Below are 27947 nucleotides of genomic sequence, written 5' to 3' on the forward strand. Positions count from 1 at the left end.
GGGAATGTCCACTAACACACAGACAGTTGGACAGCCTCTTTGCTGCCTGAAGAGAGCTTGGTGAAACACACTTGAGTATTAATCACTCATTAAATTTGACTAAATCGGGGAGGAGTATTTGTTAATAAATTCCAAAAATACCACTTCAAGTATTTTTTCAGTAGTATTACAAAATACTTGTGTTGCAAGCAGTAAATATTATATCGTGCATCAAGAGCAGAAAAAATAATCAGAAAATAGGGAATAAAGTCGGAATAAGTGCTATTAAAAATAGGAGTGGTTTGTTTACTTATTTTTGAATAGCACTGTTAATGGTATTGTGTAAGAAGTGCTTTGTTTGGCTATGATTCTTAAATAAAATTACCTTTGTTTAGCAGCTCGTCTTTCACAAATGATAGAGATTGTTGAAATAAAACTATGCTCCAGTCAGTTGCTCTTAGAAATGCCAAGATCCTTTAGAACACTGATATTTTTAATGCTGAAATGTTGCAGAATATTTCCTATGCTCCACAGATGCTTACTTTGTATCCTGTGACAAGGAAAGTACTAAACAATGGCAGCAGCTAGTGAATCGTTTCCAAAAGACTAATTCCTCTCTTGAGTAATTCCACTATTACCCAATACACAGTCCCTTGGCAGAACAGTACAATTCCCTGGCATCTCAGAGGGAAGAATGTGGCACTTTATATTTTATATTAAGTAGCATGTGTATTTTAAGTATCCCAATTCCATTTCAGTTCACGGTTTAGTCTAATACAACTGAAAGGAATTCAAAAATTCCATTGTTTTTTGCCCTCTATGTGGTCTGGTCCTTAGAACAGTCAGACTGATCTTTCTTACTGATGCCCACGTATTATCCAGTTTCTCTGTGTTGAATCAAGGGAAGGTTTGCCTAAAACAAATACAAAACGACTGCAGTGTTCTTTTAGACACTCTGCTGGTGCTTAAGGGTTTGGTTCTCTGCTGCTGCATATTTTTTTTGTGTGATCTTGGGTTAGACCCACAAAGAAATTCAGGCTGTATTTCATGTGTATGTAAACCAGGTTTCCTGACAGGAAAAGCATTTGTCATTCTGATTCCCAGTCACTGGTACTTCTGTTACTCACTTTGCTGCATCTTGTGACTGCACAGGGAATCAAACTGGAAACCCAGCCAGCTTGCCATGCTAAGCCATCAAGTTGTTCACTGAGGAAAAATAAATGGCCATAGTTTCCTAAGTTAAAACAGTGTTATATACTTGAGATGATTATACAGTTTAAGCAGGCTTCAGCCTCAGCACACAGAGCAGCCTTGAATCAGTCTTTTAGCTGTTCCTTGCCTACATGCTCTGTGCAACGCCAGACAGGAAGCATAACCAAGATGCCATGCACAACAGAAAGAGTACTCCTCTCTTCTCCTTTCTCTTCCCCTCTTCTGTCCTCTCCAGCAGTAACTCCTCCTGACTCCCTCTCTGTTTCCTTACTTTTGCTATGCAAAGGGCTACAGAAATGCATGCCCAGGCAGAGAAAGGGGCAGAAGCTTAGGTTTTCCTTATCATGGTTGAATGGTCTGTTACAATGTGGCTGCTGTATAAAAAAGCTTCTTCCATTTCCAAGTTTTCTAAAAGAAAAGAGTGATCATTTTTCAGCCTTGGAAATAATTTAGGCATTAAATAGAAGAGAATAGTTTAGGTACAAGAAAAAGTGTCTAGCCTGTGAAGAAGGCTAACCCGACCAGAAATGACTATCTCAACTCCAGAGCGAGAGAGCCCTTACTGACATTTTCTGGTGCCGCTGTGTTCCATTTGCTGGCACACGAGAATAATTTCACTATAGAGAGAGACCTGAAATATGTCTAAAACAGGCTTGAAGATTTCACTCCAGAAGCCAAATCGAGAAGCTAGGCACTGAAAAGCTGAGAGCATTACCTTTGTTGTCCTCTCTATGTAAATGTCTTGTTCTTCAGGGTATGTTCTTTTAACACACACTTGTTTAATACCTGCCATGATGCAAACTTGTTTTTGTGTTCTTCCATTTTTCATCATGTTCTTAATGAGTTGCAGATTTTTTTTCATATTTGTTTCAAAGTGCAAGTTTTTTTATGGGTCTTGCCTACAGATTTTGACATAGTAGCTCTAGCACTAGATATTTCCATTTTCAACTGTGCAAAATATATTGCTTACTCTTGTAAGATCAACTAAGATGTCTGCTGGTGAAACCACAAGACCTTTTATTTGACTCCAGTATAATAATGTATATGTATCTTAGCATATACCACAGTATAGCTGTGGACTGGGATTATCTGTACAAAATTATCTGGACAAATATGGAACAGAAAGGTAGTCCTTGCCTTGGTGTTTTTGCAGTGTAAGTACAATGTAAGCACAGCATACAGACTGATTAGCATAGTAAAAGAACAATGGATCTGCCCTGTCAGCATACTCTGACTTAACACAGTTGTCTAGTCCTAAACCTGGATAAAGTACAGATAGCTGACAATCAGTCTAGTAAAAACAATTGGATGAAGAAACAGATTTAAGCTTTCTGCAAAAGTGGCCATCCAACAAAGAGTACTGCTGACCTGTTGTGCTTATGACAGCTCCTGATGAGAGCTATACAAGTCAGTACTCTCAAAAGTTTACTGTTGGGAAAAACAGTTTTTAGTAGCCTATTAAAAACCTCATGAAATGTGACGAAGGTGGATTTGAAATCCTTGGTGGTGTGGCAGGTGCAGGCACATAGGCCACAGGAAGGCACTAAGGCAGCAGCAGAAATATTCTAACTATCCAGGCTGTGGTGTCAACACTTTGAGGGAACAGAACTTATCATAACTGACTACACGGAAAAAATCACTCACCAATTAGGAGCTAACTTACCAGTACATCAAACATGAGCTTCCAAACCAGATGTCTAAAGATGGCAATCATACCACTGTGTTGGCAATCATACTGTATTCCAGCAGGGGAGCTTAATGGCCATGACAAGCATGAGCTCTCTGTTTACTTCTGGAGTATAAATTATTACAGTTACTTGAAATGTCTGGCTGTGGGAATTAAAGTGCAAACAGGACATATGGGTTAGAGTCCTACAGAAGTGGTAGAACCTTTGCTTGTTTTGTGTGACATCTTTTCAGGCTGAACCTGAGGCAGATAAAAAATGGCCAGTGGTCAGACTCAGGTTTCTGCTAGGTGTAAGAAGCTTGGAGAGCCAAATAATGCAGTGTTTCACCAAGACCAGAATACAGTAAAGTGTATATGAAAATAACTGAAATACTGAGTGGGAATGAAAGAGGGACACAAAAGAAGCAGACAGTGGAACTCATTAGTAGGAAAGAAAAAAATGAGAGGTGATAGTGACCTAGCTAGGGACTGAAGCTGCTGAAGAGAGCTTTTTGGAAACATTTGAAGTCCTATTTCTAAGGATTTCAAAACAGAAAACAGGATTCAAAAGCAAGATGCTGTGAAGAGAGGTGATAAAACGGAAATGCAGAGAAATCTACCCCACCTCAACAAAAGTTTTTTATAGAAGTTGGCAGAAAAAAACACCTTTTTTGAGTGACTGTTCAACTCTGAGGTTGACATTGACGTCATTTGTATAGACAAGAATTAAGAAGCTGAAGTTCAACAAAATTGAGAGAGGATCATTTCACAGAGGAAATGCTAAGAAGCAAACAACACCTTTTACTAAAACAAATGAAAAAAAAAAGAAACAACAAACACCCCTTGTCCCCAGAACAAACTGAAGAGTTTTATTAATTAGGGGAAACAATCCCTTCTGAGCAGAGGAGGCAGGGAGTTGTCTGAAAGCTAAGCTATCTGCAATAGCTGGAGCTGAGTCACATTACTGTTAAAGGGAAAGATTTCCTATAATCTAGCAAAGCATGGGGTGATGTAAGTCTTTATAAAAGTAAAGAAAAAAAATAAAATAAAAATGCAAGATTGCTAAAGTCTTTTTATTGTACCATCTTCTATGTTAAGCATCATCATATAAGAATACATACAATGGCAGACTCCCTTGGCTGTTTCATCAGTTAAAAAAGAAAAAATCACTTTTATTATGTGAAATGAATTATTATTCTTCAGAAAAATAATTGGGCAAACTGCAGAACAGCCACATTATCCGTGTTACTGAGCATCTGAGTTTTTTCCTTTCTCGCGTCAAATAAAACAGAGCCCTGCTACGTGACTTGTAAATAGCATTTATTTCCTTTTCCAGGACCTTAGTTTAAATAAAAAGCATAGAGTAGCAGAAAAGGCTATGTGGTATCTCTACGAGCCGAAGAAGGAGCTGAGACACCGAGTGCTTGTGCAGGAGGAGTCGGGAAGGTCCCAGCAGAATTACGGGTCCCAATCGTCCCCGCACCCTAGCGCTGTGCCGGCCGTGCGGGACGCTCCTTGCCGCTGTGCCTGTGCCGAGGAGCGCCCCGGGATCGGTCGGAGCCGCGCCGCAGACCTCACAGCGCCCCGGAGGGGAGCCGAGTCCCCCCGGGGGGCCGCCCCGCCGCGTTTATGGCAGGGCCGGAGCCCCAGCGCTGCCGGCCCAATTCGGGCACTGCGAGAGGGGAGGCGGGGGCACGGCCGCTCCGACATCGCCTTTTTAGGACCTTTTTTTTAATCCCTCTCTGATCTTTTTTTTTTTTTTTTTTTTTTTTTCCCTTCTCTCCTCGCGGAGACGGAGCAGCACCTCCTCCCTCCCTCTGCCGGCCCGGCTCGGCTCGGCCCGGCTCCTCCCAGCCGGCACGGGGCGGAGGAGGGAGGAGGAGGAAGAGGAGGAGGAAGAGGAGGAGGAGGAAGAAGAGCAGGAGGAGGAAGAAGAGCAGGAGGAGGAGCCCGCACCGGCAGCGGCCGGGCCGGAGCTTGGTCAGGGGAGGGGGAGCGCAATGTCCCTGGCGGAGCGGCAGCGGCAGGAGGAAGAGGAGGGGGAAGGGGATGGTGCGGGGGAGGAGGTGGTGCAGATCCGGCTGGGGGACAAGTGCTACCCGGTGTGCAAGAGGAAGCTGATTGAGCAGAGTGACTATTTCCGAGCCCTCTACCGCTCGGGCATGAGGGAGGCAGGGCAGGGCCAGGAGGAGCAGCTGCTGCGCGGGGGGCTGAGCGCCCTGGGACTGGAGCTGGTGCTGGACTTCATCAACACCTCCTGCCTGGCCAGGCTGGAGCAGGAGGAGGGGGGCGATGACGAGCACCCCCTGCTGGAGGAGCTGGTGGAGGCTGCTTCCTACCTGCAGGTCACCCCCTTGCTCCGCCTGCTCCTCTCCCAGGTGAGGGTGGGCAACTGCCTGGAGCTGCACCGCCTGGCTCAGGTCTACGGCCTCCAGGACTTGCATGATGCTTGTCTAGACTTCATGGCTGCCCATTACCATCAGGTTCTGCGGAGGCCTGATGCCCGGCCACACCTCCACCTGCCTCATGCTCTCCAGCAGCACCTGAAGGAGAGACGGATGAGGGGCACTGCCACCCTCGTGGCCATTGGGGACTTCATGGGTGCCTCCTCTCTGGGCCTGCCTCCAGGCTGTCACCCTCAGGCGGAAGCCCCGTGGTCAATGCTGAGGTATGAGGAGGAGGCACAGAGGTGGCTGCCCCTGGCCAACAACCTGCCCCCAGATCTGGTGAACGTCCGAGGCTATGGGTCGGCTATGCTGGACAACTACCTCTTCATTGTTGGGGGCTACAGGATCACCACCAGCCAGGAGATTTCAGCTGCTCACTGTTACAACCCTTGCCTAAATGAATGGAGTCAGCTGTCCTCAATGAACCAGAAGAGGTAACCCCTACTCCCTGATATGCACGTGTGTCCACATCTGTTGTCAAAATAGAGCCTGTTGAGTAACTTGGTGTTCACTGGACTTGAGTTGCAAGAACTGATTCAGACCTGTCTTTGTGCCATAAATCACCCCTGTCTCATGTATCGTGTGATGGGAAAGACCAAAGGGCTTGGCGATAGCTTAGCAGCGGGCCATCAAAAGGCCTGGCAAACCTTGTCTGTACTGGTAGCGTCTTCCAACTGCAGAACAACCCTGCAGCCGCTCTCCTGCATGGTGGCCCCTGTGCATTGCACAGGGAGCTGCTGTAGCAAGGGATGGATGAGGAGGATGGGACTATGTTGAGTAAATGCTGGTGATAAAGGCCTCAGCTGCAGGAGAATGTGAGATAGGCATCAGGAGAAGACCATGCTATGACCTTCTACCATGTGTGATCGTTCATCTCGTGTAAAATGGTGGTGGGCTCCCACTTTCCCTTTAAATTGTATTATTCTAGGAGGGCTGTGAGGCCAGTCTCTTCAAACAGCTGACTTTGCTGGAAGTAGAAATTCTCCTTAAATTGACCAAGAGGAAAAAAAAAATCACTTTGAGATATGTTTTAGCTCCAATATTCTATGTCATGAGAAGTATTACTGCTCCTTCTGGGGGTGTACAGTCTATCAGAGCTAGAGATGGATGAAATGTTCAAGTTGAAGCAGTTTTACATTGTTTTTTACTTTTATAAATATCCAAATGTTATATAGGCCTGCCTTTCAGTGAAATATGTAACAGAAAAATGGAAGGAAGATTTGCAGAAACTTCTCACTTCATGAGAAAATTTTAATCCAGTAAACATTCAGCATTTTGACCATTTTGCTTTTTGTTCTATTTTTTGAAATTTTTGACATTTGTGTATAAGTTAGTATCCAGAAACATTTGTGTGTTTGAAAGGATAACAGTGGGCTTAGCTTTGGGTGGTACCCAAGAAGAGTCCATCTCCCTGGCCAAGGTTATGGTTGCTCTACCTTAATCATGTTGCAGAGTTATCAAAATAAAACTTCTTACTTCACTGAAACAAAATATTTCTGTTTATCCAAGATTTTTTTTCATTGTTTCCATTTTAGAGAAAATATTTAAATTGTTGTCTTCTCTGTCTGTATCAAAGCCAAAACAAGTAGGGAGGCCAGAGCTTGCTGTAGAACAGAAATTCTCTTCTCCATCCAGCAAATTCAAGTAGCATCCAGAGACCCCAGCCATTGTCATAAATGCTTTGTATTGGTGTAGTAAATCTGTAGTCTGTATTCCACTTGAGTTTACATGCTAAAATGCCTCAAAACAGGGATTTGACCTAAAATTATTAATTTCCTACTTCACCCTTTTTTTTTTTTTTACTTGCTGTATTACTGTGAGATTTTCACCTTTGTAATCAGTCATTGGAATTGACTGGAAACATAGGGCATTTCTGTCTTGTTGGAAAGATATCGTAAAAATTACCTGCTGTAATTTTTCAGCTTTTAAACATCATAAATACTTCTTTTTACATGCATATTCATTTGAGCCTGATCCTATCAGTGGTCCTTACTGAGGCACCTTTGAGAACTGAGCTGTTTCGATAGACCTGCCTTCTGTGGTCTTGTCTGTGTGAGCATGGTTGAGGGCACAGTGTCTTCAGTCAAAAAGGATGGTGGGGTCAGCCCACACAGTGTTTCCCACGGAATTGTGCTTAAACATAGAAGTCCAACATTGATCAAATTAGAAGATGTTGGTATTGGTTTGTGTGATGTCTATAGCAAGGTAGATGTTGCTGTGTGCAATGATTCTTCAGCGTGGCAAATGAGGGGGGGAGAGGTTTTTTTTTTTTTTTTTTTTTAATGCTTTTTCATGGCCCTTTTTTTTTTTTTTTTTTTTTTTTTTACCTTACAGCCTGTCTGTTCAATCTCATAACTGCCTCTTTCCCCCCCTCACTTTGCTTTTTTTTTTTTTTTTTTCTCCCCTGGGTTATTTGAAATAAATAAGTTGTTATTTTCTCCTTATGTTATTTTCATCTGTGTTGCCATACCAACTTAATCTTTAAGTCCATCACAGATGACAGCAAGGCATTACATAGTATGGGATTTCATATTGGCAAGTTATGGCAGAAAAGTGGTGTGCAAACTGATATTTCTGGAATAGTCTCTACTCTTATGTTTCACCATAGTGATTGCAGGTTAAAAAGGACCAGAATTTTGTTTGTCTCTAGACTAGAAGGGAGCAGCAAATGAATATGAGGCTCTCTGAAGAACAAAATGGGAAATTTTTCCCATGGAAACTCTGACACCTTCACAAAACACTTTGTTGACTTTAACATCTTCATGGAGTCTCAACTCTGAAGGTTCGATTGATTGGTTTATTTATTTATTTTATATCTGACATAACATTTCACCTGTCTGATGCTGGATTGACCGGTTTAACATTTTGTGGCCAGAGCACAGAAGGGATGGCCTGTGCCGTAGGAGCTAAGAGCAGGGGAATTCTTAGACTGAGAGTCCATATTTGACTGCAAGAGTACTGATGCCTTTCTGCTGTGTGGATGAATTGTACTGCAGTTTGCTTGGCATTGTGTTTTTAGTTTGTTGTGCTGTAGTAAAATAAGCAGGGTTGTTGCCCAGAGCTCTGCTTAGGGAATAGGGTCACATGTCTGTCTGCCGAATGAGTTGATGTCAGCTGATATAATTACATCCCATGAATGCATTTTTTACATACCTTGAAGGACGGTTCTAGTTCCCATTGAAGTTGTTTTGACTTCAGACAACACTTTAACACTATCAAGATTTGGCCTATATGACTGGATTCATGTGTTGATCTGAAAAGGAGAATGAGGAATTATGGAAATAATTCTGTTGATTTAATATAAGAAGTCTTCTGCAGTCAAAAAAAAATAATAATCCCATGATATTTTTATATTTGATTATTTGCATTATTACTATATCTAAACCCAGGATGTTGGCATTCTATACACGAGCATTGATAAAGTATTCCCAATGACTGAATACTTAGTCATTCTGGCTTACATTACAGCTGTTGGTTTTCTGTCTAGGCAAAGAGATCTTATTACTGTCATTTCAAATTTGTTCACAATAGGTAACACGTAAATTTGAGAAACTATTATTCCCTGTTCATGCATACAGAGGTAGATAAAATAATTTGCTCAGGCTCATGTAGGAAGCCTGTGTCTGTAATTTCTCATTGTCTGAAGCTGAATCTGGAACCAGTCACAAGTAGTCCACAGCAGATCACAGTTTCTAGACTTCTCTATTATTATTTTTTTTTCATTCTAGAGGTGTTGCTGTACTTGGAATAGTGTGTTCAGACAACTACCTGGACTTCTTTGAAGAAGAAACCTCATGTAAAGGTTGCTTAAGACCACTTGTGGTCTTTGGGGATAGGAAGGTACCAAGGAGATCTGAGGGCTATTCAAATCATATACTTGAATACCTTTCCATACTGTTCTTTAAATTGATGCTGACAGTTGAAATTTACCATTTAAAAATAATATACTCATAAGATTTCTACTGCATGTGCCAGTTAGAGCTGTATGTTCCATTTTTATTTTCTTTCAGCACAGTCATGGCAGGTAAATCTTCCAGGCTTGGAAGACCTTTATAAGCCCCTGGCTGAGATTATACATATGCATGTGGAACAAGGTTTTTGTGAGCAATCTGTGCCTGAACTGCTGCCACTCTGAGGATTCTCACAAAAATGCAAGAGGCGATGTTCCTGGGGAATGGTATTGTTTTAGAAGATCTTTCCTTGTTTTGTTGTTGTTTTGTGTTTTTTTTTTTTTTTTTTCTGTGTGTTTTGTTTTTTTTTAATTATTTTTTTCCCACTCAAAGATCCTCTGTGTTGGGGAAAAACAGACAACAGACTTTTTGAAGATTTATAAGTTAGAAATACCCATGTCAAGTTTATCACAAATATATCACCCATGCTTCCAAAGCTAAAGGTTGGATGCAGTGTGCTCTGCAGACTCATATAAGGGATTGAAAAAGAGTGGTTCATGCAAGAAATGTAAAATGTTTTGGAAATGCTTTGTAAATGTACTTTCATGATTCTTGATCCTTGTTGCAAATGCTTTAAATCTAGAGTTAAGACGTCATCTGATTTGTGAAAACTTTTAAGGATAAAGTTGTTTCATTTGGCAGGAAGAAAACACAGGCTAGTTAGTCCAACCCTCCTGTTCTATAGAGGACCAAGCTTACCTTGCAAATGTGTTTAACTTGTTCTTTAAGCCCTCCAGCAATGCAAATTCCAACCTTCTTCCCCCCAGGTAACTTGTTTCCATGCTTATCTACTTCTCTGATCAGGAAAGTCCTGTCTAATATCTAAACTAACTTGTTTTTGTATACTAAATGGGCAGAGTCAGTGAACAAGGAAATGCTTGCTGTCCTCTTCAGAGCCAGTTTAATAGTGGTCTCTTATTGATATGTTATATGTCTGTTAATGCAATCTAGAACTAGCTATGCTTTTCAGAAGTTCTTGCATGTTGTCTTGTATTCAGAAAGTTATACACTCTGACCCTTAGTTCCTTTGCATTTTGTATGTCCTTCCTTCCTTCCTTCACGTAGTGCTTCACACTTGCCTTTGTTAAATGAAAAATGTTGTAAATTGAACGATTGTAAAACTGCACAGCTTGCTCTTGCTTGTATTCCTGGGGTTCCTTTCAGAGGAAATGAAGGACTTCAGAAGACATAGCCCATATATGGTCTTGTCTCTCCAAGAAGGGTTCACACCAACCTGGCATTTGGAGAGTGTTTCAGATCCCCAAGTTTAGGTAACTCAAATCAAGTGAGTGGAGTTACATCAGTTGAACTTAGCATACTGTTAAGCTCAGTTGTTTCCAAGCTGTAGTTCATGGAACAGTTGTTAGTTGTGGAGAGCTGGCTAGTTGCTCCGTGTTTGGTTTTCTTGTTTCCAGCTGCTCCAACACATCAGAAGAGTGTAAAAATACACTAAATATTTCCTAATGTTCACTCTCCATAAAAACACCTGCTGTTACTGGCATGGAAAGGTGAATGGCAGAAGAAGTTATTCATAACATATTGAGCCGTTGTCCAAACGTTCAAATAAACTGTGCTAATGGGCACTTGTGGCTACTTTTGAGTAAAATGAATCATGTAGTTAATGTGCTCCGTAAATCTGAGATACTTGCACCAAATATCATTCCTTTTAACAGGTGTTGGAAGTGGTTAAATGATTCAACCAACTGACACACAAGTACGTGGCCTTCTAGAATAATTGAAGTTGAAATTTGTGCCCTGTGTCTTTCACCAGGTAGTTTTCCCGCTTCTGCCAGAAGCAATTCAGAGATGCAAAGGCAATCAAGCAAAACCTGTATAAATGAACTCAATTCAGATAAATAGTAGTTACAATTGGATAATTAGTCAAGCAAGTGTGAATTGGGAAACCTGAATTCTTTTATGTTCTGACACAATATGTTTGTGTAGTTTATATGGCTAGGAGATCTTAATGAAAGACTTACCAACGTGCATATGAGCTCATTTTGTAAGCCAAAAATCCTGTACTATCTCCATCATAGACACAGAGTTACAAACTTTCTAGTTTAGTTTTTATTTTAAAAGATTATTTGGAAAATGAATTTACATTTCTTTTTGTCTCTGCTAATTTGTGTCTTTTTTTTTTTTTTTTCCCTCCACCATAACTTTTAGAACAGGTACATTGCTTTGAAAATTATAATGTTTTGCAAGTAACTATCCTCATTTCGTTCCCGCTACTGATTGCCGTGTTATTCTGGATTCTCTAAGACGGAAAACATAACTGCTGTACAGAGGAGATGAACAAAATGACCTAATCGTAAATGTCAGCAAAAAAAATAAAATAAAATAAAAAGCAATTAATTCTTTCAAAGGAGCATTTTAGTTTCCAAAGCTATATCAAGAACAAAATAATTCCATCTGGAAACAAATTATTTTTCCAAATACATTTAATAAAAAGAACTTGCAGGGCAGACTGCTGCTAGGCAAGGTTCATTTTGTCCAGACAAAAACCTGCAAAACTACTTAGCGGTAAGTTTTGAATCTTGGATTCATGCAAAGTGAAATTCACTGTACTGCTCAGCAGGCCAATGCAAGGCTAAAGCACTATTTCACTGTGTCAGTAAAACTGCAGTTCCCTGTTTGGTTTTATGCTAAAGTAGTGCACACCAATGATCTTCGTACGTTTAATTAATCAGGATACTGCATGGTAAAATTTCATGGATTTAGCTCAAAATGAGCAGTACAGAAGTAATAACCTTGCTAGGCAAAGACAATGACTTGTAAGTAGGACTGTTTCCTAAACAGAGGAAAAGCTGATCTCATATTAGACCATCTTTCATAGCTAAAAGGAATAGATGAACATGCAAGCCCTTCAACTTCAAGCCTTTCTAGTTCTTCCTACACACTTGCACCTCTAGTATCCATAGGCCATTTGTTTCTGAATTGCTTCTGCCTGTATTATCTTAAAAGTTTAAGATGTGAGGCTTCTTGTACTTCAGTAAGTGGAAAGGTACCCTTTGTGAAATACAACAACATAATTGAATAGAATAATAAATAAAAGAACAGATCATTGCCTATAGAGTGCAGTGTGTTTTGTGCAACTCAGGATGGAATGTTAATTTACATATACATCTTGCTTCAGAGGGATAGAGGGTATATTTAGTGGTTTAAACTAATGCTGTATAAGGTACAGGATTCTTTTTCCTCTTTTTGGAAAATATGTTTCAATGCATATCACTTTAAATTTCTGTTTATTAGGATTATTAAAGAGACTGTATAACAGACTGAGTACGCATTCCTTGTCATTCATCAAGTCTTGTTTCAAATTCCTGTAATTTTAACTAAAATAATATCCTTGACTGAGCGTGTATATAATATGTTTTTCTCCACTAAAGGTAGTTTATTAAAACCTAGTGAAAATGAAACCTCTACTGAACACGCTAGTTAACTAACCATTTACTACTCAAACTGTGATACACTGAAATCCAAAATAAAATATTCATCAGTCTTAACATCAACGTCATTAATGTTTAGAATGTAACTGGTTACTTTCCTGAGTAATTAAAGTGTAATTACAGAACTTTGGACATGCACAGAAGAGTTCAGATTCTGTAATACATGAATTGATGGTACATGTTGAAAGTAATGATGGGTGTGTTGGAGCCTCGATAGGAAGAACTTTCTTTCCTATATTTTTCTGTACGCTTATTTGACCTATTTCAGTGCGGCATTCTTTGTCTTTCAGGTCCAATTTTAAGCTTTTGGCTGTAAATGGAAAGCTCTATGCCATCGGTGGTCAGTCTCTTTCCAATGTGGAGTGTTATAACCCAGAAAATGACTGGTGGAACTTTGTAGCATCCATGCCAAACCCTCTTGCAGAATTCTCAGCTTGCGAGTGCAAGGGCAAGATCTACGTTATCGGAGGATACACTACACGAGGTAGAAAGTTTTTTGGTTTTGTTTTTTTAACCTGATTGCTCCTCAAGCATAGATCATTTTCAGGATTTTTTTTTTTCAACTGTTGTAAGAAAACGTACTGATGAAATGAAACAGAAAAGTATCTCTGTCATACTGATATTGTGTTGTTTTTTTTTTTGTTTTGTTTTGTTTTTCTGGGCCTACATCTAGGATTTGTAATTATGCTTGCCAAACATATAGACTTTAAAACTAGATAGCTGTCTGTTATTTCCCATCCAACAAGCTGGTATGGGGATCTGGGCCTCTGTTCTTCTGATGGACTAGTGGGTACTTTAATATCCAGCATAGCCCTTCTCCTCTTAGATTGTGGTCATACAGTAGAAAGAAAGATCTCAACAGGTACACTTTTGTTTACGTTTTAGGTACACACATTACAATGTCAAAAGGAAAAATACTAAGAAAAGTTTTGCCTACATTATTTTACGTGTATGTCACGGTTGTTCCACTGTAGCATTTCACAGACAAATACTAGCTATAGGTAAGCTTTTCAGTGCTGAAATAATTGTATAAATAATCAAAATAATTGTATCATTAATCAAAAGCTTAAGCAGGAACTTATTTTCTTTCTGTACTTGTTTTCTGAGGGGACAATGGAGAGGGATGGATACAAAGCTGTATTCTCTCCTGACAATTGCTTTTTTTTTTTTTTTTTTCCTTATCCAGTGGAAAAGCAATCCCCACAAAAAGAGCTTCCTTTTGTTTATTCCTTAAGCATATAGTGCTATTCTTTTGGTAGAATATTGTTTTTTTCAGAGTTCCAGAAGTCTTAGATTTTTTTTTTCTTGAATGTCAAATGTTTAATATTGATCACAACTTCCTAAATTGAAGTTCCTATATCTAGGTCTTTGCCTGCTTCATTTAACCACACTACGTTGAAATTATTTTCCAAGTGGAGAATAAAATTAGAAAAGAGATCATTTATGGCTCAGCTTTTGCAGAGTGTACTGCAAACAAAACTAAACTGACATCAGAACAAGCTGTCTCTTCTAGTGTCTGAGTTTAGCTCTGAAGCATTTTAAAGTTTGTAAAAGACACATTTCCACTTCTCATGGTCCTTGTAGTAATGGTAACCTTCAAAGCCTTTTTGTCCGGTCCATGCTGACTCAGGACCAAAGTAAACAAAAGATATCAAAGTGCCTATGTCTATATGGAGGCCATGCTGTGATGTGCTCTGCAGTCCTGGTCCCTTGGTCTTCCTCACTAATGGACCTGCTGGGGTGCTTTGTGGTCCCTGATGCCCAGCACGTTCAGATAGACTAGGACTGAAGGGTATCAGGCACACAGAACTTACTGCTCTGGGAAGTCAGACCTAAGGAGAAACAATCTTTGGGACAAGACAAGAGAGCAGAGAAAAAGAGGCTGAAACAGAGTAATGGGAGAGACTTGTAACTACCATTATTTTACTTTATTTTATTTGTTATTTTTATCAACAGAGAGAGGAGATGTAAGAAGAAAAATCTCTGGTTTGGTTAATAGTGCTATAAGTTTAAAGGGATGCCACCTTACTTCCCCTGAGCTTTGCAAATTCCTTCTCTGTTGCTTATGCTGTTCTTCTCTTTAGGCTGCCCACGCCTAGTGTCATGGGTAGGAAGATTGGCATGTTGCTAATGCAGTTCCCACTCCCTTAAAATTCATTAATAAAGTGTATGTTGTCAGGATTTGCGCCCTAAATTGAGTCATGTTTAAATCCAAGAATGTTCAGGATAACAAATGCCTGTGCTTGTTATAAATAAAGGTCCTTACCAGAACAAGGACCTAGAATCAGTTTATCTGTGACACCTTGGCTTTGGACAGCTGTCAGAAACCAGAATTCCTGAAATTACACTGGTGATTCACCTTCCAAGTTATGCAGATGTTGGAAGGTGATAAGGCACCACAATCTGAGAGACACTGAGTTTCATTTGCTCTTTTACTACATTTGGTAAATAAAATCATGCAACAGTTAATGCTTTTTTTTTTTTTTTAATTTATTATTTTTCCTATTTCTGTGTACACCTCAGTAAGACTGTTGTTTTGGTAGTTTTTGTGGATTATTTTCTTTTCTCTGTATAGAGCTTTCTCCTGAGACTGCACTTTCCAAAAGATGGTAGGATCTGAAATTTTGCATTGTGAAATATAATGAACTTTAGTGATTAAAGAGCCTCCTTTCAGTTCTCACTTGTAAATCTAATCCTAATATAACTTGTCATGTCAGGTACTGTATTTGTTTTGTATTTTTGTTGTAGTTGTTTTGTTTTGTTTCTGTGGACAGAAAAGACACTGGCTCCATGCTATGTAAATGAGGGCTACATCCCAATAGACTTTCATGTGCTCCCACTCAAACCGTAGCATTCTATTTTTCTTTAGAAGATTACTGCTATGGAAAGACACAAACTTAATTGCTAGAAATGTTGTGGGGAGTTTATTTTTTTTTTCCCCCGAGTGAGTCAGGGAATGATTCATTGTTTGTAGACAAAGTTGATCAGCAATTTTATAGAGCATTGCCATGATATTTTTCCTTTTTTTTTTTTTTTTCTCTTAATTTAATATGGACTAGATGTTTAAGAAGGTAATATAAAGTAATAAGCAATAACGGAAAGTCATCACAGTGAAAGCAAATGCTATAGCAGCACCTCCTGAGCCATGCTGCTCAGGCGCTTCATTCATGACAATCAAGTTATATTTATGGCTATTTGTACCTGTGTGCTCTTACATAACTTGGTAGTATGTCACCATCTGCTTTTCCGCTTGAGTGCTCATCTGGAGATCCTCATGCAGAATAGACTTGTAATATGGAGCAGATTTTATCAAAAGTCTGCGAGCCTGTTACCACTTGTCACTTGAGTTTGGATTTAAGCTCAGGTCTCCAGAGGTTGAAACTTAATTTATTAGTTAGTGACTCATGTGCATTCTTTGTTAATTTATTGAAGCCTTGGTATGGGACACAGCCAGGGTCTCCACTGCACTGTAAATCAGGGAGATAGTGTAACAATTTCATAGAATAACTGTATTGCAAACAAATGCATCCACGGAGTCGTAACTGAAACATAGATAGGGCTCCAGCTTTTTTTCTCAATGCTTCTGTCTAATGCAGAAGCATGTTGTTCCTGGTTTTTAAATGAGTTTGACTGTGTATTTCTCTCTTTATGATGTACTGAATATGTGCCCTTAGGTCATCCATGCCACTTGATGAAATGTAACCAGCTTTATGAATTTTATTTCATAAAATTTACATTTGTGGAGTGAAATGGATGATAAATTAGCACTTGACAGCCGATAATGAAGCATACTATGTTCATGCTAATTTGATTCATCTGTGATCATCACCAGTGAAAAGCAGAATATCGTTCCATTTCCCTTTTCAGAAAAAAATGTTTCATATCAATCAGAGGCAAAATTAAAAGCATAAGGTAACAGTTAGGGATTATGCTGGTTAAATCTGCATTCCCAGAGCATTTGCATTGTTTAATGTGCCAGAAGTAGCTTAACTTTTCCTTCTGCAATAGAAGAGAATGTTCAAACTTTATCACTGTGGCAAAGACTCACAGTTCTCAGTAATCAATATTTCTTCCCTGGTCTGCTACACTTTTTCATTGTGTAATAATGGCTGATACAGACTGTGGAGATCCTCCTCCATGAGTTATCTTCATATTTATTTATTTGTAAATCTCTCTCCTCTGTTTCAGATAGGAATATGAACATTTTGCAGTACTGTCCCACTTCTGATTCCTGGACCAACTTTGAACTTTGTGATGTCCATGTTCGCAAACAACAGATGCTCTCTGTTGAAGAAACAATATATCTGGTAGGGGGTTGTATTCATGAACTTGGGCCAAACCAAAAATCCAGCCAAAGTGAGGACGTGTTAACTGTGCAGTCTTACAACATTGCTACCAAAGAATGGCTCTACCTCAAAGAGAACACATCAAAATCAGGTCTTAACTTGACTTGCACTCTCCACAATGATGGAGTTTATATATTGAGCAGGGATATCACCTTATCTACAAGCTTGGAGCACCGTGTTTTTCTGAAGTATAATATATTTACGGACAGTTGGGAATCACTAAGACGCTTTCCAGCCTTTGGACAAAACATGCTGATCTGTTCTATGTATTTGCCTGATGTGCAAGAAGTGTAATAGCATCAGGTTTTTCTTTTCAGCTCATTAATCACTCTTGGAAGAAATATTGCTCCCTCTAAGTAATTCCAGTTTCAGAATGTAATGTGGTTGCATAACATAGACATAAATACTGATTCCATTCTTAAAAAAAATAAAAAATAAAAATTAAAAATCCAGTATTAAGGGGATGCTTCCAGAAACAGTTTTAAGATTTCATCTTTTTTAAAAAAGTATTATTTTGGATTTTAATTTCACCAAATATTGTTTGCAATTTTAATGTAAAATTATTGTGTTGGTAACCAATGAAGGCACTGAAGGAACTCCAAAGACAAAACTGTTCAGTCTACTTTTATTCTCCATCTTTATAGACACCGTAGAAGATAAAGAATATACATGATAAAAGTGGAAATAATTCAATAAAGTAAATAAGAAGTTTAAGAAAAATAACAAAGGGTACAATTTCTTTTAAAATACTGTTTTTGCTCAAATTGTGTTCTATCAAATGCACAATGTTTAAAACTACTAACACTCTCGTTATGTCTTCTGTAGTCACAAGTGATATTGTCAAGGATGCAATTGTAAGCAATTGAGTATCACCAAGATACAAATAACTCAGGTGAATATGTAATAATATGATTTGCGAGGGACTGGAAGGAATTGCCCAAAGGGTGAAGGTTTCTGGTTTGATACTAGATGCTCCTATAGTGGCAGTTGGCAGTATTCATTACAGCTATTATAATAGAGGTAAAAAGGCTGTAAATTCATATTGAGAAGTTTGCTCATCTTCCAAAAGGTTTTGAATTGTATTCTGCATTACTAGGTTTTAAAGGTTAAATTATAGAAACAAAGAGGGAGATGTTGGCAACAAGTTACGGAAAATGTACGTGAGCACGTACTGTTGTGATTCTGCACCAGGCCCGCTCTGCTTAATAACAGTCATCCAAGACAAAAGGGGTGACTGAATCACTTTGTATGGAAGGGTTCATTTGAGTAAACGACTTCCTACCAACACCAGCTCTAACAGATGTGCATAAATGTTGGCTCTTGAGATACCAGGAACCTGATAAAGATTACCTTGTTTGCCACCCAAATCTGTTAGTTTCTCTAAAGAATGTAATGAGATAGTCACCATGAATACTCCTTTGCATTCCCCAGTTTCTGCATATTGCCTGAGATATAATCATGGCGGGCCCCTTTTTATAGTTGACAGGTTCACAGGGGTCTTCTGAAGGCACCTGCCCAAGTGTGGAATGTGTACTCTCACAACTGGAAAAGGAGAAGGTCTTGGTCATCATGGAAATGTTTCACAGCTGCTGCCTCTAGGAAACAGATAACCAAGTTAGGTATGTGTTGAGCGTATTGTAGGGATGTTGGTTGGTTCTGTACCAGCTATTTCTTGAAATGAGAAGATGAGATTTAATTCAACCAAACACATTCCTGATAATTTGGAGATGTCTTTTTTTTTTTTTTTTTTTTTTTTTTTTTTTTTTTTTTTTTTGAATTCATGAATCTGAATTATCTTTTGAAGATAAGTGCCTTTTTGTACAGAGGAGGAAAAGGCTGCAATGGTTCCCTAAAGGCTCTTTTAACCCCTTTCTTCTCCATGGTCTTGAATGAAATTTGTGCTAAAAGAGCTATTAGACTTGAAGTGCCTTGCCAAATACCTGTCTGATATTCAGTGCTTAGGAGCATACTCTCGGTGCTTCTGATCATGGATAGCAAACCAAATAGAAAATCCCAGGAAACTTTGGTCTAGAATGAGAGCGTTTGGGTTTGAACCTTTTTATGATATAGGTAGACATTAAGCAAGGTACTTTGAATATCCAAGATTAACCTCTTGGGTAGGAATTTTGCAGCCTGGCTGAGTATGTTACACTTAAGCCCAAACTAGTGTCTATCATTCAGCTGTATGCATGAATTTCATGAATTAAGCCCTTGTCTATGTGTTCATTCCTTTGAAAACCTGATGCGCTGAGCAGGTAATATGTAATGACAGTGGTATCAAACCAAACAATAGCTCTTCTGTAATGAAGAAATAAGATGACTTTCATAAGATTCTTAAGTGATATTTTTTAACCTTAAATTTCAAAAGTGTTTCAGAATAAATATAGACAGTATTCCATTGTCTGATGAAAACCAGAACAAAAGTTATCTCAGCCACATTAATTTACTTGCTTTCCTTCCATTTCTTTTCAGTTCTACATTCACTACCCTACAATCATCCTTCAGTCAACTCAGTTTAATAGTGATGGAACAAATCACATTTGAATTGCAGCATTCTCTTCCCTGGCAAAGTAATTTTGAAGAACTGACATGCCCAGATTTGCAGAGTGGTATATCTATGAAGTCCGTTCAAACACATCCATTTCGTAGTGCAGGCATCATTCCAAAAGCAGTGATACAATGTTTTTGATATGATTATTCTTTTTCATGAGAGGCCCTTCCATGCTGGGTAAGTACGTGTTAGTTTCAGCTTCCAGTTATAAAGTGACCACAGTGCAGTCTGGAGAACCTGCTCAAATAGAGAAGAGAAAGCGGCTCAGAATGTAAATATTATCAGACCCTTGTGTGAATCTGTGGTGCAAATTCATCAACGCTGACATCTAACAGTCACAAATCCAAACTGGTGTTGAATTTAATGGTACCAGACTAATTGGACTGTATGACTACAAAATGAAACAAATATAGATTTTTTAAAAACAAAATTCAATACAGAGGGGTATGCAATGTGGGTGTTCCTATAAATTAGGAGGGGGGGAAAAAAAACATCACAAAACTGTCAAACCGTCCCTTGCCTTTCTCATATTCTTTCCATCACTTCAATATTCCACATAAGGCACTGTTGAGCAGCTTCTGCCCTTCAGGCCAAGGAAAACTTATTGAGAGTCACTAACAGTGAGTAATTAAAAAGCTGATTTTTAGCCAGTGGAAATGTTGTTCAATGATTAACTGTACTGTATTTACTTTCATGGTGGGGAAAAGGGTCCTAACTTTAGGGCATATAAGCTTTCTTTGAACAACAGTGATACATGTTTAAAGCAAGGGGCCTTATGATCTGATCACCTGGAAATTCATCAGTGTTATCCTGATGTTGCTTCTAACTTACCTTGGAGAGATCACCTTCTTGCATCTTTGCTCCCCAGTATAACACGTGAGTACGAATGTTGGAGAAACAAATAGTTTGTTTGGAGTGGCAGTGTTTGTGAGATCTCTTGAATGTGTGAAGAAGTACGTATATTCTCCTTGTAACCGGAGACTTGGTTATTAAAACCACTTGATGGAAGGTGACAGGATAGAAAGCAACTAGTAGTCTCATTTTGGTCTACTAACTACCTTCATTTTGAATTGATGGCTATTTCCAGTGTGTTTCTTTCCTTTGTTTCTGTCACCTACTGGCTTATTGTTTGTCTAATCTTCCTAGTCTTGGTGTTCTCAAGTCTGTATCCAAATCCAGAACTGCTGCTTTCCTGCCATGTCTGGGTTATCCAGTGTTTACGTATCCACTTTTCATCTTCATAGTCTCATGGACTGTGTCCACTTGATACTAACCAGTAAAAGCTGACTATGGTAGAGGATGATCCCGCATTGAAAGGAAGATCAACAGCCTCTAAAGTCCTGGGGGAAGAATAAATGGAAAACTCTGGGAACTTCAGTTCCTTCTCATAAAATAGAGAAGTGTTTAAAATGCTGCTCACATCAAGCCTAAGAGACAGCATAATAGTTTATTCCTTTCCAGGAATGGTTTGTGGTTTTCAATGTGAAATAAGAGTTGTGTGGGGCTTAAGTTTAATCTCTCTGGTCAGTTTCTGTAGATTTCCCTTTCTGCCCTGTCAGCTGACCTTTCTTTGCCTTAATATCTGTTTTCCATTCTTTGAGGGTTTTGTCCTTCCACATCAGTGTCCAGACTGTTTTGATGAAATCATATGGTAGCAGTAGGCCTTTTTATTTGTTAGCTTGTTTTTCACACAGGTCTGTGTCTATCAGTCGCCACGATGAAAGTGTAATTTGGGGAGAACCTTTTCGTATATTCAGTTCTGAGCTCTTGGAAGAGAACTCTACCAAGCTACAAGTGTTTTGTTTCCTTTAATCCTCATTGTAGTGAGAAATGATGCTACAGATTCAGCATTTGTGGAAGTTGACCCGCATTAGTCATGTGAGAGAGAATGGAAGGTACTGAGTGCAATGACAATGTTTAGCACATAACATGCTCAAAGATCTGCATGAGTAGAAATTAATCATCCTTATCATCCCTGTAAGGTATACTGTAAATGATGGTAAACCAGGGTTGATCCCTGGGGTATCTTTCAGTGAACTTAAAAGCAGTTACCTAGTCCTCAGAGGGCAGAAACTCAGCATCCATGCTATGTTGTATTGATTTTGCATTTACAATAATGACCAAAGGGTGGCTCCCCATACCCACAGTAAGTCTTAGGAACCAGAACAAAAGCTGTAAGATGGATGAAGTTTAAACATCTTCTTCTACAATTATTAACACTGCCATTCTCAGAGTATGTTTTCTATTTAATCAACTTAGAGTCTGTTTTAGTATAATCTGTGTCTTTTTTTCTTCCCCTCCACCAAAAGGAGGTTGGAGTTTGGAAAAGGAGTCTGGATTTTGCGAGCTAATGGGGATCAGGTATTCACACCTTTAAAGTTGCTGTCCTGATCCTATATGGTACATGGATTTTTAATTTTTTCTTAAGAGTATTCACATTGCCAATAACATATATTATGTCCTACAAATATCATTGTTTTCTAAATTTCGTTTAAGTTCCTTTATTTTAATTAGAAGGGTGAGACATGTTTAGCTTCTGAAATACAAGCTATCTTTTATAAAAGAAAAAGAACTACTACAATGACTGTATTTTTCTAGTGGAAGGCAGAATAGACACTGTCCAGTTTTAGAGTATCCAGTTATACAATGTGTTGCACATCATCTAATCATACATGCTTTAGTAGGAGAGAGAGATCCTGATCAGCACCTGAGCACAGATATCTTATATGTGATGGTACTTCTACCATTATTTATTCAACGATGAATACAAGCTCTCCAAATCCTCCTTCACTCACTCCATTTTTTGGTTGGAATTTATGATTATTTGATCTGTTGTTGATTTTCCACTGTCTGATATTTTCCAGATGTTTCTAAGGGTGTGCCTTACGATAAGACACCCTTTATAAATAATTTTCAGAAATTCAAATAGTTTACTCTGCCTTACCAGTTTTTGCCTACAAAGATTTTATCCTGGTGCCTGGGTAAAGCCTTTTCCAGGGCAAACAATAAATAATGGTGCTTCTGTACAGTAATACTCAACTTTGAGACAAGATGCTGTCAGTTCACAAATCACTGCTGACATAAAATTTCTGATGCAACCATCAACCTCCTGTATGCTGTCTGTCTCTTTTGGAGTTATTTCCACCCCATCTTGTTCAAGATTTCTGTAAACGAGTACACCACTAAAAACACCACTACTGTCAGGGGTTCATGGGAATCTTACACAGAACTGCTGTGTAGGTTTTGATCAAACCTAAAATCCTCTTTCCAGGAATCTTCCTAACTTTAAGTTCTCACGTATTTAAAATGACTTAACCTATAAACTTTCTGGTTAGCTTTTATTGCTCATGCTGTGAAACAGGGTTCTATAGTGCATTACTTGGCAAGTACTCACAGTATAAGGCATTTAAGCAGTGTAAGGGTAGTAGAATCTTATCTTTTTTTCTTCAAGAAGACTTCAACTATGCAAGGTTTAAAACAAAAAGTGATTTTATCTGTTTTCCTATGGAACTTAGACTAGGTCAAAGATTTACATTATTCACTCATATTAAAAAAAATGTTACTGAACAACCATTTGGGAGGTGATGTTAGAAAGACTGTTTTCGTCTTTGGATATTTTTATTACAGCTTTCTTTTTTCTACTGGGTATACTACATATGTCTGGTATCACATTGTATTGCCTTTTTAGTTGGTTGTAAGGGAAATTTTACCCTTTTACAGGTAGGGCCTTGAATTTCTGTGAAGACCATGCTATGTCATCTGAAATGTGTATTTTTCAGTTGTAAATTAGCAATTCATAACTGCTCTGAAGCCCATAAAAACATGATTTTGGGTGGCAGGGGTGGAGATGAAGTCAGAAAACAGATGCTTAGGAATAGCCATTCTCTAACCTCCAGGCATAAGCAATTTTCAAATGTAGAAGCAGGCAGAAGAAATTTTAAATGGTTTTAAAATAACAACTCCCTTTTCCCTCTTCCCCTCTCTCCCCTGCAACTCAAACCCTTTCAACCACAATAATTTGTGGCAAGGCATCTGTGTATTTGGAAGAAAATGTTAGTGGTGAGATAGGAATGCACAGTTCTTGGGCAGGTGATCTCTTATCAGAAGTGCTACTTGGCAGGCCAAAAGAAAATACCTTCGGCTTCTGTATGACTCTCTGACTGACATTATGACTCTTTAATGACATGTTATCTCCTAACATATGTATAATGATAGGTGCATCAAGGAGAGGAATCACAAAAGACCTATTGTATATCTAATTACAAATGCACAATAGTCTTGTGGAGAGCCTTTTCTTTTCTTTTCTTTTCTTTTTTTTTTTTTTTCTATTAGGGCCTGATCCAAAGCCTTTTGATGTTAATAAAAAAGAGTCAGCTTTGAATTAGGCACATATTTTATGCCTCTTTCTTTAATTCTGAAGGAATCTGAAGAGATGCTAACTGTGCAACTGGCTGATGAAAGAAGAGGCATAGACTGAAGACTTGGAGAATTTGCATAAAGTATGATCTCAGTTATGCCCCACCTGTATGCTTTTGTGTTACATTTCAGTCTCTGCTGAGTGTTGTCTGTCCCTGTTAACACAAATCTTTCAAGTATACTGACTCTAAGTAGTCAGGAGAATGATGTTTTCCTGAGCGTATTTGGGGAGAAGGTGAACATCTCTGGAATGATGCTGTTGGGGAGTTACTGAGAAAGCATTGTTAATACTTCATGACTCTGAACAGCAAAGCACTGTTGTGTGTCCTGGACTACATTTTCTTGTACCAAGAAGCTTAGTATGGGGGATTATTTTTTTTTATTATTATTTTAGATCATGGTGCTATGAGATTGTTTCTTTCTTTCTACAGTGTCTCTTAAAAAATCTTGTTTATAGGCATTTGGATCCTTCTATCACATGCTACAATAATGCCATACACAACAAAATGCAGAGTATGGTCATGTGGAACAGAGAACTATCATTCCAGTTTCACATTGTCAACATACAAATACAAGATTTATTTGCACAAGGATTAGAACTTTGACAGATATTCGTGAAAGGTGAAACAGCTCCAGGAACAGTTTGAGAGCAACCCACCTCAGGGCTAAACCTGTATAGAAAAGATAAGGGCGTATCCCAGGGAGTGCACTCAGATCCTTGAAGAGGATGAACTTGAATCCAAATCACGTTGGCAAATTTCCCAGCAAACATAGTCCCTTCTCTCTTCAGTTTGTTTGTGTAACTTTTTATTTTCTTGAGCCAAAATAAAATAAATTGGCAGACTTTATTTGGGATAACCAAACTCTGTTTTTCATAAAATATTTATCCCAATCTATTTACATATAATACCTGCCTAATTGGGATGTTTAAGTTTCCATTTCCTATGTATTATTTCCTTTTTTGTTGTTGTTCTTGTTTGCTTTTTTCATTAAATCTGTTTCAACTACAGAGCTCTTTCAATTAATATTGTTAATGCTGTGTCCTCTGAGTATTTGCAAAACATCTCATGAAGCAAGAGTAGCTCTCTGTCCTACAACCTGCTGTTCTCGTATCTATCTGTGAGGAATTGGGCATGAGCTTTACTGTCACTGTAGTTCAACAGACACAGACTGAACTGTTGAACTTGCTGTTCAAGATTAGTTGTAGATACTGTCTGCAATATTGAGGAGTGTCTGTTGTTGACCAATGTGGCCATAATGTCCCTAGAACATCCCCTGTAGGAGTAGCAAATGCTGTAAGAATTCTGACACTGTTTCCCTGTGGATTTTCATCTGATCCATATACCCTCCAACACCTTCAAGTCAGAGTGATCATCTTCTGCCAGCTGCTTTGCATGAATCTCTATGTGGCCCCTGAAGTCCAAAATAAACATACAGGAACATAAACTCCTTTACCCCTTCTGGGCCCAGCACTCTGCTGACTCCTCACCCCTCCAATGGTAAACAGAAGTCAAAAAAAAGCAAATACTTCCATTCCACCTGGGATCAGGGACCCCTAAGTCACTGGCAGCCAGAAAAATCACTCGTTTTCTGCCAGACTTTCTTCAGTAAAGGGAGATTTTAATAGGGAACAGTCTCTGCTGGATTCAGGCCTCTCAGTTTGTCACCATTAAGGTGATATTCACCCTGTCAAGATCTTCTCTGCCAGTCTAACACCTACTTCCTTCAGGTGCCATAGGGTGGGATGTATTAGGAACTCAGCAGCCCATTAATTCTTTCCTGATTTCTGTGGGAGGTATTAAAAGAGTTTGTAAGATTTTCTTCAGAGGCAGCAAGTTTGGGATATGAGTTCCTCTATAGCAAGCATGGGTGGTGCATAGTAATAGCCAGACTTAACTGCCTTTTTATCAGAATCAAAGTGAATTTGTGTTTTAAAAACAAAAGAAGTCCAGGAATGTTTTGGTGCAAAGAAAATGTGAATTTGGGTAGAGACTATGCTGTTAATTGTAATGCTCACATGCATGTACAGCAATGGCAACTCAATAAGTGCAGATTTGGAAAGATTTGGAAAGAAAGGGGAAGAGGTTTTTCAGCATGATCTACAATGCTTTAACCTTGGGGCATTGCATTTCAGACACCTGAGCACAGATTGATGTTTCATACGTTTGGCACTTAGTGCTTTCTGGAAGTGTTTCTAATTAAGCATCTAGAAGTTATAGTCAATGACTCTGAGCCATTTCTGTAAATTTTACAAAAAAAAAAAATATGGTATCTTCCTCTTATGAATGCTTTGCAACTTTGAAAATACTAGTGGTAAAACATCTATTTGCTCAATGCAGCATATTAAATTGGGTAGTCTCCCCTCAAGCCATGTTATCTGGACAGAAATAGTGAGGCACTTACCTCACTTCCAGTGTGGAAGTACAATTCTTCCAGTTCAAATCACCACAGTTTTTGTACAGTGTATTCTAGATAAGAGATTGGTAAATATATTATATGTGTGCTGTCCATTAAGAGCTATTGAACAGTAATCAGTAAACAAGGATAGTATGACGCAGGGAAACCTCTCAACATTGATTTTGTTAAGCATTAAGCTAAGCAACAAAGAGGGAGTACATACGCAAAGGGAGAGAGAGACAGAGAAACAGAAATAGCTGGAAATTATCTGTACAACAAAGTGATAAACACACTTTTGGTTTTGGATGCACACTGTTTTTGTCCAGGTTTTCTCTAATCTTTTTCAGCTACTAAAGTATTTGAATGTTTTTTATTAACTCTGTATTCTCTGAGTGTGGTCATCTGTTGACCTGCTTTTCTACTTCCTCTCAGCCAGAGTTTGTTTTATAAATTCTGAAATATGTCTTTTCCTTCTTCACCCTTCCTTTTCCTCTTCCATCTTTTGTGTATTCTTTGGCAGGCAAATCTCTCGTATGTTGCAGATGATTTTGGGAAGAGGGGGTAAGCCTTACGCTTCCATCTCTCCATTATTTTTTGACAGCAGCAACTATTAGGGAATATTTAGGACCCAAGTTCTTTACTGCACTTTCAAGCATCAGTCATTTTATGTATGCACGTCTATTATAAGAAGCAATCTATTCATTTGTGATTCAGATCTGTATTGCAAATATCAGTTTTGATGTCATGTGCTATGTTGCTGATGAAATCCTAGACTTGCCAATAGGTTTGAAAATTATTTAGCTGATGGTTTGCTACTAAGAGTTGACAAGGTGACAGAGTAGTGAAGGGTATTTTTTCGTTGATCATGGAAAAGCCATTTCAAAGGCTTTGCCATTGCAGGTCTCTGTGTTTTGGAAATATACAAACAAAGAGACTGTTAGGCGTGCCCACAGCAGAAGTCTCAAGGTGAATCATTGATTTATGCCATGAAGTGTTTTTAAAGCAGTAAGATATGGCTGGGTGGGGGAAGCAAAGATGTGTTTCCTATAACCCTGTGTGACACAGTGGACTTGTTCATTTTTTGGGGGGATAGGAATTAAACTGCCTCAGTGGAAGCAGTGCAGTGGAGCTAGGAGTAAATTTTTCCTTTTCTGCATGAATTTCAGCCAGCTCTGGTTGGCCATGGTGCCAGGGTATATTTTGTGTCAGAATCTGAGATCTTCAAGCTGTCCAGCTGATAATGGTCTGTAGAAAGGTGTAGAATCATAGAATCATAGAATACCCTGAGTTGGAAGGGACCCTTAAGGATCATCAAGTCCAACTCTTGACACCGCACAGGTCTACCCAAGTTCAGACCATGTGACTAAGTGCACAGTCCAATCTCTTCTTAAATTCAGTCAGGCTTGGTGCAGTGACCACTTCCCTGGGGAGCCTGTTCCAGTGTGCAACCACTCTCTCTGTGAAGAACCCCCTCCTGATGTCAAGCCTAAATTTCCCCTGCCTCAGCTTAACCCCGTTCCCGCGGGTCCTGTCG

At 38.9% G+C, this 27947-nt stretch overlaps 1 protein-coding gene across 2 annotated transcripts; it reads left to right on the forward strand.

The window, feature by feature from the left end:
• The first annotated feature begins 4466 nt into the window (after positions 1 to 4466).
• On the forward strand, positions 4467 to 17525 carry KLHL42 (kelch like family member 42). 2 transcript variants are annotated; one of them, XM_068658800.1, is made up of 4 exons: positions 4467 to 5235; positions 5341 to 5738; positions 12994 to 13187; positions 16892 to 17525. In XM_068658800.1, the coding sequence occupies exons 1-4, from the start codon at positions 4858 to 4860 to the stop codon at positions 17341 to 17343; spliced, it is 1422 nt and encodes a 473-aa protein (XP_068514901.1). In that variant the 5' UTR covers positions 4467 to 4857; the 3' UTR covers positions 17344 to 17525. The 2 variants fall into 2 exon arrangements, with proteins under 2 accessions (XP_068514901.1, XP_068514892.1); XM_068658791.1 differs by having other exon boundaries at positions 4472 to 5738.
• Positions 17526 to 27947: the final 10422 nt, after the last annotated feature.

The sequence above is a fragment of the Anas acuta genome, chromosome 1, assembly GCF_963932015.1.
Source record: "Anas acuta chromosome 1, bAnaAcu1.1, whole genome shotgun sequence".
Lineage (NCBI taxonomy): Eukaryota > Metazoa > Chordata > Aves > Anseriformes > Anatidae > Anas > Anas acuta.